The sequence below is a fragment of the Pelodiscus sinensis genome, unplaced genomic scaffold (assembly GCF_049634645.1).
Source record: "Pelodiscus sinensis isolate JC-2024 unplaced genomic scaffold, ASM4963464v1 ctg58, whole genome shotgun sequence".
NCBI classification, from domain to species: domain Eukaryota; kingdom Metazoa; phylum Chordata; order Testudines; family Trionychidae; genus Pelodiscus; species Pelodiscus sinensis.
Genome location: NW_027465922.1, coordinates 175,368 through 185,000, shown reverse-complemented (window position 1 = coordinate 185,000; position 9,633 = coordinate 175,368). Strand labels below are relative to the sequence as shown.

General features: G+C 69.6%; 1 protein-coding gene across 1 annotated transcript in view; it reads right to left on the bottom strand.

Moving 5' to 3' along the window:
- The window catches only part of CPT1B (carnitine palmitoyltransferase 1B), a 58,144-nt gene that overhangs the window by 16,710 nt on the left and 31,801 nt on the right, over positions 1-9,633 (bottom strand). Inside the window, 1 exon segment of the mRNA XM_075916719.1 lies at positions 4,250-4,366. Coding sequence (XP_075772834.1) covers positions 4,250-4,366 — 117 coding nt within the window.

The window sequence follows — 9,633 nt, the reverse complement described above, 5'->3', positions numbered from 1 at the left end:
AACACACACAACCCGGCTCCGAGACAGACAGACAGACACACACACACACACAGACACACACACACACACAGAGCCTGGCTCCGACACACACACACACACACACACACAGAGCCTGGCCCCGCTGGAGCATGCTTGGTGCGGGCCAACGCGGGCAGGCGCAGATTTGCCACAGGCCCTGGACCAAGGGGAGCCCGCGGGGACGGCGGGAGGCCCCGGTGCGGGGTCCCAGGCCCTGCTCCACCCAACGAAGCCGCGTGCGGCAGGGTCCCTGCGGGCACCTCGCTCCGCCGCCTCCAGCTCCTGCTTGGGGCCGCGGCCCCTTTGGCCTCCTTTCCCCAGAGCCCAGCCCCCCGGGGGCCACACAGACCCTGGCGGGGGAAGAGCCCGTGGCCATGTCTGCAGGGGCTGCTACTGCACGGCCCCAGCAAAACTCACCCAAGCCTGGGAGAACGGGGGGGGCGGGGAGGTGTGACGTAGTGGGGGTACCTGGCTGGTTTCTATGCTGCTGGCTCTGGGGGAACCCCCACTGGCTGCCGTGGGGACCACCACCCAGCAAAACAGGATGAGTCACTATGCAAACCAGTGGCCAGACACCCCCCATGGAGAGGAACAAAGGAAGGTGGATGCTGCCCTGGCTGGGGGCAGGGCTGGAAGAGGGTTAGTGAGTTCTTGGCTGGAAGCATGGAGGAGACAGGCTAGGGACAGGGGCTGGAGTTTAGGGGCCCAGTCTCCCCATCTCAAGGGGGCCTGAGGCATCCTAGCCCAGCTCTGTGACCAGATTCCATCTGTGCTGTGCTGTATCCTGGAGAGGCAATAAATGTCCTCTGTTACACCGGCTGGTGCAGTCTGTTTGTGCCATTTTCGGGTGCAGGAGATGGGGGACCCCCAACGCGCCGTCACACTGGTGTCAGGGGTGGGATGCACTGCACCCCGTGGATGGAGCTTCCAGCGGCAAGTGACAAGGCGCAGTAGAAGCAAGAGCCCTGGAGCCAGGCGTGCTGGAGACAGAGCAAAGCGGTTCCTGGGGATCATGGGGCGCTGCAGCACTAGACTGGTGAGTCTGCACCGAGGGGCCCAGCGGGCAGATGGCCTACGCCCGACTCTGGAAGGCAGAGCTGGTGGGGCTGTGCAGAGAGAGGGGCTTGCCTGTGCAGAAAGCAACCAAGGCCCAGCTGATTACCCAGCTGGAAGAGAATGACCAGCCACAGGGCCAGGATCTTGTCCCCAGGGGAAGCAGCCAGACCCCCCCTGAGAGTGTGTCAGGCTCAGAGAGGGGGAGGAGCGCTGGAACCCACCGGAGAGATGAGACAGCATCTCCCGGGAGGCCTGCAAGCTGCAGCCCATCTAGGGCAGGGGCCAGCCCAGCGGAGCTGCGGCGGCTGGAGATCCAGCTGCGGATGAAGGAATTGGAAGTAGAGGACCGAGAGAGGGACCGCCAGGACCGAGAAAGGGATCGCCAAGATCGAGAGAAGGAGCGCCAAGATCGAGAGAGGCAGCGGCAGCATGAGCTGGCCATGGCAGAGCGGAGAACCGGCGGGGCACCGGCTGCGCCAAGTGCGGATGGGCCCCAAGGTCCCAGGACTGCCAGACGCTTGGAGAGGCTCGTGGTGGCCCAATTGAAGGACATGGGTGACATAGATGGATTCCTCAGCTCCTTTGAGAGGGCCTGTGGACTGCAACGGGTCCCCCCAGCTGACTGGCTGCAGGAGCTCATCCCCGCACTGAGCCAGGAGGCGGCCGGAGTGCTCAGCCAGCTGGAGGACCTACAGCCAGGGGATTACAACCGAGTCAAGGAGGCCCTGCTGCACAAGTTCGGGCTGACCCCCGAGATGTACAGGAAGAAGTTCTGGGGGGTACAGAAAGGGCCACGGGAGACCTATGTGGACCTGGCCTCCCGCCTGGCGCAATACGGCCGCAAGTGGGTGTCTGGAGTCGGAGCCCAGACCGCAGAGGAGCTGCTCAAGCTGGTCTTGATGGAGCAGCTCTATGAAGCGTGCCCACCCAAACTGAGGCTGTGGCTCAAGGACCGGAGACCAGAGAACCCCCAGGAGGCCGGGAGACTGGCGGATGAGTTCACGGAGAGCCGGTCCGGGGGTGAACGGGAGTCCCGGAGAGAAAGAGAATCGCGCAGAGACCGGTTCTCGGCGGAGCAACGGAAAGAGACACCTCCGAGGCGAGCCCCAGGGACCAGGACCAGTCATCGTTCCCCCAGAAAACCAGCCAGGCCCTGGACAGAGACAGCCCAAAGCCTAACTTGCCATCACTGTGGGCAAAAAGGCCACAAGAGGGCTCAGTGCACCAGGTCCCAGGACCGGGGACTTTCCAGGGTTAACTGGCTGGGGCGGGAGGAAGGGCTGGCTGCCCCAGAGGCAGGGGCTGGCTGAAAAACCTCAGCTCAGAGAGAGGGGAAGGATGCTCAGTGCACCCCCCCTGGGAGGTCTGATTCTCAGAAGGCGGATTTCTCTGTGTACCGGGTGGGGGCAGGACGGCCCCTGCGGAGCGAGTGCCTCATACCCCTGGAGGTGGATGGTAGGAAGGTGACGGGTTTCTGGGACATGGGGGCGGAGGTGACTCTGGCCCGATCCGACATAGTGGCCCCAGAGCGGATACTACCCCACGCGCAGCTGACCCTGAAGGGCATAGACGGGTCCCCGTTTAAGGTGCCTGTAGCCAGGGTGTATCTGAAATGGGGGGCGAAGGAAGGCCTCAAGGAAGTGGGGGTGCACCCGCACTTGCCCACCGAGGTGCTGATGGGGAATGACCTAGAGGAGTGGCCCCATGAATCCCAGCGGGCTCTAGTCACCACCCAGAGCCAGCGGGGGGCTGACAACGTGGGTCCAGGGAAGGACTCCTGGCAGCGTCCTCAGGGTCCCATCCCAGTGGACACGGGGTCCAGCCAGGCTGGGAGTCCGGACCTAGGCAAAGGTGGGGGACAGGTCCCGATCCCTGCCTCAGCAGCTGAATTCCAGGCTGAGGTGCAGGCAGACCCCTCCTTGCAGAGGCTGAGGGACCAGGCTGGCCTCCATGCAGCTCAGTCCCGGGGGAGAGGTGGCCAGGAGAGATTCCTGCGGGAGCGTGGGCTCCTGTTCCGTGAATGGCTTCCCCCCAGGAAGGTGAGGGCATGGGGGGTCCAGCGGCAGCTGGTCGTCCCCCGAAGGTATCGCCTCAAGCTGCTGTATTTGGCCCACGATGTCCCCGTTGGGGGCCACCGGGGGATCCGGAGCACCCGGCTGAGGCTGCTCCAGCACTTCTATTGGCCGGGAATCTTTACAGCCGTGCAGCGGTACTGCCGGTCCTGTGACTCCTGCCAGAGGGGCGGGAAGGCCCAAGACAGTAGGAAAGCGGCTTGGGGGGCTCTACCCCAGATAGACCCTCTGGGCTCGCTGAGAGAGTTATGGGAGGGGAAGACCTCCCTGGATGGAGCTTCGGGGGTGGAAGCCGCCCTGGCTGTCCAGAGAAGGCTCACTGGGCTCATGGCTCCGGCCCGAGAGACCCTGGCGAGAGATCAAGGCCAGCGGAAGGGTGGGTGTGACCCCCGAGGACAGGCCTGTGCCAGTCGCCCTGGAGCGGGGCGGCGAGTGGACAGAGGGAAGCCAGCACATGTGGGGCCTTGCCACGGCCGGCCTGAGTCAAGGGGAGCACCCATGTCCCCAGGGCGGGTTCCCACGCAGAGGACCCGAACTTCCCTAGGTCACGAGCGGAGTGACCCTGCTCAGTTCGCTCTCGGAGGGGGGAGAACTGTGACGTAGTGGGGGTACCTGGCTGGTTTCTATGCTGCTGGCTCTGGGGGAACCCCCACTGGCTGCCGTGGGTACCACAACCCAGCAAAACAGGATGAGTCACTATGCAAACCAGTGGCCAGACACCCCCCATGGAGAGGAACAAAGGAAGGTGGATGCTGCCCTGGCTGGGGGGCAGGGCTGGAAGTTAGTTGGTTGCTGGCTGTCTGAGAGCATGGAGGAGACAGCCTAGGGGTAGGGGCTGGAGTTTAGGGGCCCAGTCTCCCCCATCTCAAGGGGGCCTGAGGCATCCTAGCCCAGCTCTGTGACCAGATTACATCTGTGCTGCGCTGTATCCTGGAGAGGCAATAAACGTCCTCTGTTCCACCGGCTGGTGCAGTCTGTTTGTGCCATTTCGGGGTGCAGGAGATGGGGGACCCCAACGCGCCGTCACAGGAGGACCCGGTGCCGGCTGGTCGCATGGGCCATTCTGCTGGCCAGTGGGGCGGGGTGGGGGAGGCAAAACCTACCTGCTCTGGAATGTCCCACTGCAGCCTCTGGGGAGGGGGGATGGCGGGGTTGGGCACCCCACGGCAGTGCCCCCCCTCGCCGTAGCCCAGCTGGAAGTGGTCTGTCGCCAGCATGAACTGCCAGGAGAAGGGGGGGCTGTGAGAACTCAGGAGAAACACTGGCACCCGGGGCCAGGCACGCTCAGCCAGAGCCCCGTGCACAGGCTGGCACCCGGGGCCAGGCACGCTCAGCCAGACCCCCGTGCACAGGCTGGCACCCGGGGCCAGGCACGCTCAGCCAGACCCCCGTGCACAGGCTGGCACCCGGGGCCAGGCACGCTCAGCCAGAGCCCCGTGCACAGGCTGGCACACGGGGCCAGGCACGCTCAGCCAGAGCCCCGTGCACAGGCTGGCACCCGGGGCCAGGCACGCTCAGCCAGACCCCCGTGCACAGGCTGGCACCCGGGGCCAGGCACGCTCAGCCAGACCCCCGTGCACAGGCTGGGTTGGGGCCAGGCACGCTCAGCCAGACCCCCGTGCACAGGCTGGCACCCGGGGCCAGGCACGCTCAGCCAGACCCCCGTGCACAGGCTGGCACCCGGGGCCAGGCACGCTCAGCCAGACCCCCGTGCACAGGCTGGCACCGGGGGGCCAGGCAGGCTCAGCCAGACCCCCGTGCACAGGCTGGCACCCGGGGCCAGGCACGCTCAGCCAGACCCCCGTGCACAGGCTGGCACCCGGGGCCAGGCACGCTCAGCCAGACCCCCGTGCACGGGCTGGCACCCGGGGCCAGGCACGCTCAGCCAGAGCCCCGTGCACAGGCTGGCACCCGGGGCCAGGCACGCTCAGCCAGAGCCCCGTGCACGGGCTGGCACCCGGGGCCAGGCACGCTCAGCCAGACCCCCGTGCACGGGCTGTCACCCGGGGCCAGGCACGCTCAGCCAGAGCCCCGTGCACAGGCTGGGTTGGGGCCAGGCACGCTCAGCCAGACCCCCGTGCACGGGCTGGCACCCGGGGCCAGGCACGCTCAGCCAGACCCCCGTGCACAGGCTGGCACCCGGGGCCAAGCACGCTCAGCCAGACCCCCGTGCACAGGCTGTCACCCGGGGCCAAGCACGCTCAGCCAGACCCCCGTGCACAGGCTGTCACCCGGGGCCAAGCACGCTCAGCCAGACCCCCATGCACAGGCTGGCACCCGGGGCCAGGCACGCTCAGCCAGAGCCCCGTGCACAGGCTGGCACCCGGGGCCAGGCACGCTCAGCCAGACCCCCGTGCACAGGCTGGCACCCGGGGCCAGGCACGCTCAGCCAGAGCCCCGTGCACAGGCTGGCACCCGGGGCCAGGCACGCTCAGCCAGAGCCCCGTGCACAGGCTGGCACCCGGGGCCAGGCACGCTCAGCCAGAGCCCCCTGCACAGGCTGGCACCCGGGGCCAGGCACGCTCAGCCAGAGCCCCGTGCACAGGCTGGCACCCGGGGCCAGGCACGCTCAGCCAGAGCCCCCTGCACAGGCTGGCACCCGGGGCCAGGCACGCTCAGCCAGAGCCCCGTGCACAGGCTGGCACGCTCAGCCAGACCCCGGTGCACAGGCTGGCACCCGGGGCCAGGCACGCTCAGCCAGAGCCCCCTGCACAGGCTGGCACCCGGGGCCAGGCACGCTCAGCCAGAGCCCCGTGCACAGGCTGGCACCCGGGGCCAGGCACGCTCAGCCAGAGCCCCGTGCACAGGCTGTCACCCGCGGCCAGGCACGCTCAGCCAGACCCCCGTGCACAGGCTGGCACCCGGGGCCAGGCACGCTCAGCCAGAGCCCCGTGCACAGGCTGGCACCCGGGGCCAGGCACGCTCAGCCAGAGCCCCGTGCACAGGCTGGCACCCGGGGCCAGGCACGCTCAGCCAGACCCCCGTGCACAGGCTGGCACCCGGGGCCAGGCACGCTCAGCCAGAGCCCCGTGCACAGGCTGGCACCCGGGGCCAGGCACGCTCAGCCAGACCCCCGTGCACAGGCTGGCACCCGGGGCCAGGCACGCTCAGCCAGACCCCCGTGCACAGGCTGGCACCCGGGGCCAGGCACGCTCAGCCAGAGCCCCGTGCACAGGCTGGCACCCGGGGCCAGGCACGCTCAGCCAGAGCCCCGTGCACAGGCTGGCACCCGGGGCCAGGCACGCTCAGCCAGACCCCCGTGCACAGGCTGGCACCCGGGGCCAGGCACGCTCAGCCAGAGCCCCCTGCACAGGCTGGCACCCGGGGCCAGGCACGCTCAGCCAGAGCCCCCTGCACAGGCTGGCACCCGGGGCCAGGCACGCTCAGCCAGAGCCCCGTGCACAGGCTGGCACCCGGGGCCAGGCACGCTCAGCCAGAGCCCCCTGCACAGGCTGGCACCCGGGGCCAGGCACGCTCAGCCAGAGCCCCATGCACAGGCTGGCACCCGGGGCCAGGCACGCTCAGCCAGAGCCCCGTGCACAGGCTGGCACCCGGGGCCAGGCACGCTCAGCCAGACCCCCGTGCACAGGCTGGCACCCGGGGCCAGGCACGCTCAGCCAGAGCCCCGTGCACAGGCTGGCATCCGGGGCCAGGCACGCTCAGCCAGACCCCCGTGCACAGGCTGGCACCCGGGGCCAGGCACGCTCAGCCAGACCCCCGTGCACAGGCTGGCACCCGGGGCCAGGCACGCTCAGCCAGACCCCCGTGCACAGGCTGGGTTGGGGCCAGGCACGCTCAGCCAGACCCCCGTGCACAGGCTGGCACCCGGGGCCAGGCACGCTCAGCCAGACCCCCGTGCACAGGCTGGCACCCGGGGCCAGGTACGCTCAGCCAGACCCCCGTGCACAGGCTGGCACCCGGGGCCAGGCACGCTCAGCCAGAGCCCCGTGCACAGGCTGGCACCCGGGGCCAGGCACGCTCAGCCAGACCCCCGTGCACAGGCTGGCACCCGGGGCCAGGCACGCTCAGCCAGAGCCCCGTGCACAGGCTGGCATCCGGGGCCAGGCACGCTCAGCCAGACCCCCGTGCACAGGCTGGCACCCGGGGCCAGGCACGCTCAGCCAGAGCCCCGTGCACAGGCTGGCACCCGGGGCCAGGCACGCTCAGCCAGACCCCCGTGCACAGGCTGGCACCCGGGGCCAGGCACGCTCAGCCAGAGCCCCGTGCACAGGCTGGCACCCGGGGCCAGGCACGCTCAGCCAGACCCCCGTGCACAGGCTGGCACCCGGGGCCAGGCACGCTCAGCCAGACCCCCGTGCACAGGCTGGCACCCGGGGCCAGGCACGCTCAGCCAGACCCCCGTGCACAGGCTGGCACCCGGGGCCAGGCACGCTCAGCCAGAGCCCCGTGCACAGGCTGGCACCCGGGGCCAGGCACGCTCAGCCAGACCCCCGTGCACAGGCTGGGTCGGGGCCAGGCACGCTCAGCCAGACCCCCGTGCACAGGCTGGCACCCGGGGCCAGGCAGGCTCAGCCAGACCCCCGTGCACAGGCTGGCACCCGGGGCCAGGCACGCTCAGCCAGACCCCCGTGCACAGGCTGGCACCCGGGGCCAGGCACGCTCAGCCAGACCCCCGTGCACAGGCTGGCACCCGGGGCCAGGCACGCTCAGCCAGACCCCCGTGCACAGGCTGGCACCCGGGGCCAGGCAGGCTCAGCCAGACCCCCGTGCACGGGCTGGCACCCGGGGCCAGGCAGGCTCAGCCAGACCCCCGTGCACGGGCTGTCACCCGGGGCTAAGCACGCTCAGCCAGAGCCCCGTGCACAGGCTGGCACCCGGGGCCAGGCACGCTCAGCCAGAGCCCCGTGCACAGGCTGGGTCGGGGCGGCCGCCCAGGCACTCGCAGCAGCCACCTCCACCGCCCTATGGACGGGACGGGAACGATGGCCCCCACATTCACCAGGCGGGCAACAGGACCCAGAGCGGCCCTGCCCCCTACCCCGCCCCCGCCCCCGCCATCCCACCGCGAGGGTTGTCAGACGGTTTAACCAAAAATACCGACCCCCCAAAGAAAAGGGGAAACAATTCTGTTGAGAAAAAAAAGGCCCCTGAGAGTTAAGCAAGAAACATTTTAACAATTTTAAAACCAGCAAGGCCCCTTTAAGAAAGGCCTTTGGGGCTCTTGGCTGGCGGCCATCTTGTTTTCCTGCTCGGAGCCAGAAGACGGCTCCCTGCGGAACCAGGAGGGGGAGGGGCTGGGCGCCGGAGAGTCGCCTGCTTCCCGCCCCTTCGCCTCCTGTCGGGTAAAGAAAATCCGCCAATACCGGCCACTTCGGACATCTCAGGACATTGGAGGTGGCCGGTTTGTCGGGTGGTTTTTTTACTGGACAGGAGGCGAAAATACCGGACTGTCTGGGTCAATACCGGACACCTGGAGACCCCCCCAGCGACCCCCCCCGCCCACCAGGGGCTCAGCTTCTCCACGGAGACAGGACGCAGAGCCCCCAGCCCCAGGGCTCCTCGTACCCCCCCCCACGGAGACAGGACGCAGAGCCCCCAGCCCCAGGGCTCCTCGTACCCCCCCCCCCACGGAGACAGGACGCAGAGCCCCCAGCCCCAGGGCTCCCCGTACCCCCCCCCCACGGAGACAGGACGCAGAGCCCCCAGCCCCAGGGCTCCCCGTACCCCCCCCACGGAGACAGGACGCAGAGCCCCCAGCCCCAGGGCTCCCCGTACCCCCCCCCCACGGAGACAGGACGCAGAGCCCCCAGCCCCAGGGCTCCCCGTACCCCCCCCCACGGAGACAGGACGCAGAGCCCCCAGCCCCAGGGCTCCCCGTACCCCCCCCCCCACGGAGACAGGACGCAGAGCCCCCAGCCCCAGGGCTCCCCGTACCCCCCCCCCACGGAGACAGGACGCAGAGCCCCCAGCCCCAGGGCTCCCCGTACCCCCCCCCACGGAGACAGGACGCAGAGCCCCCAGCCCCAGGGCTCCCCGTACCCCCCCCCCCCACGGAGACAGGACGCAGAGCCCCCAGCCCCAGGGCTCCCCGTACCCCCCCCCACGGAGACAGGACGCAGAGCCCCCAGCCCCAGGGCTCCCCGTACCCCCCCCCCACGGAGACAGGACGCAGAGCCCCCAGCCCCAGGGCTCCCCGTACCCCCCCCACGGAGACAGGACGCAGAGCCCCCAGCCCCAGGGTTCCCCGTACCCCCCCCCCCACGGAGACAGGACGCAGAGCCCCCAGCCCCAGGGCTCCCCGTACCCCCCCCCCACGGAGACAGGACGCAGAGCCCCCAGCCCCAGGGTTCCCCGTACCCCCCCCCCCACGGAGACAGGACGCAGAGCCCCCAGCCCCAGGGCTCCCCGTACCCCCCCCCCACGGAGACAGGACGCAGAGCCCCCAGCCCCAGGGCTCCCCGTACCCCCCCCCCACGGAGACAGGACGCAGAGCCCCCAGCCCCAGGGCTCCCCGTACCCCCCCCCC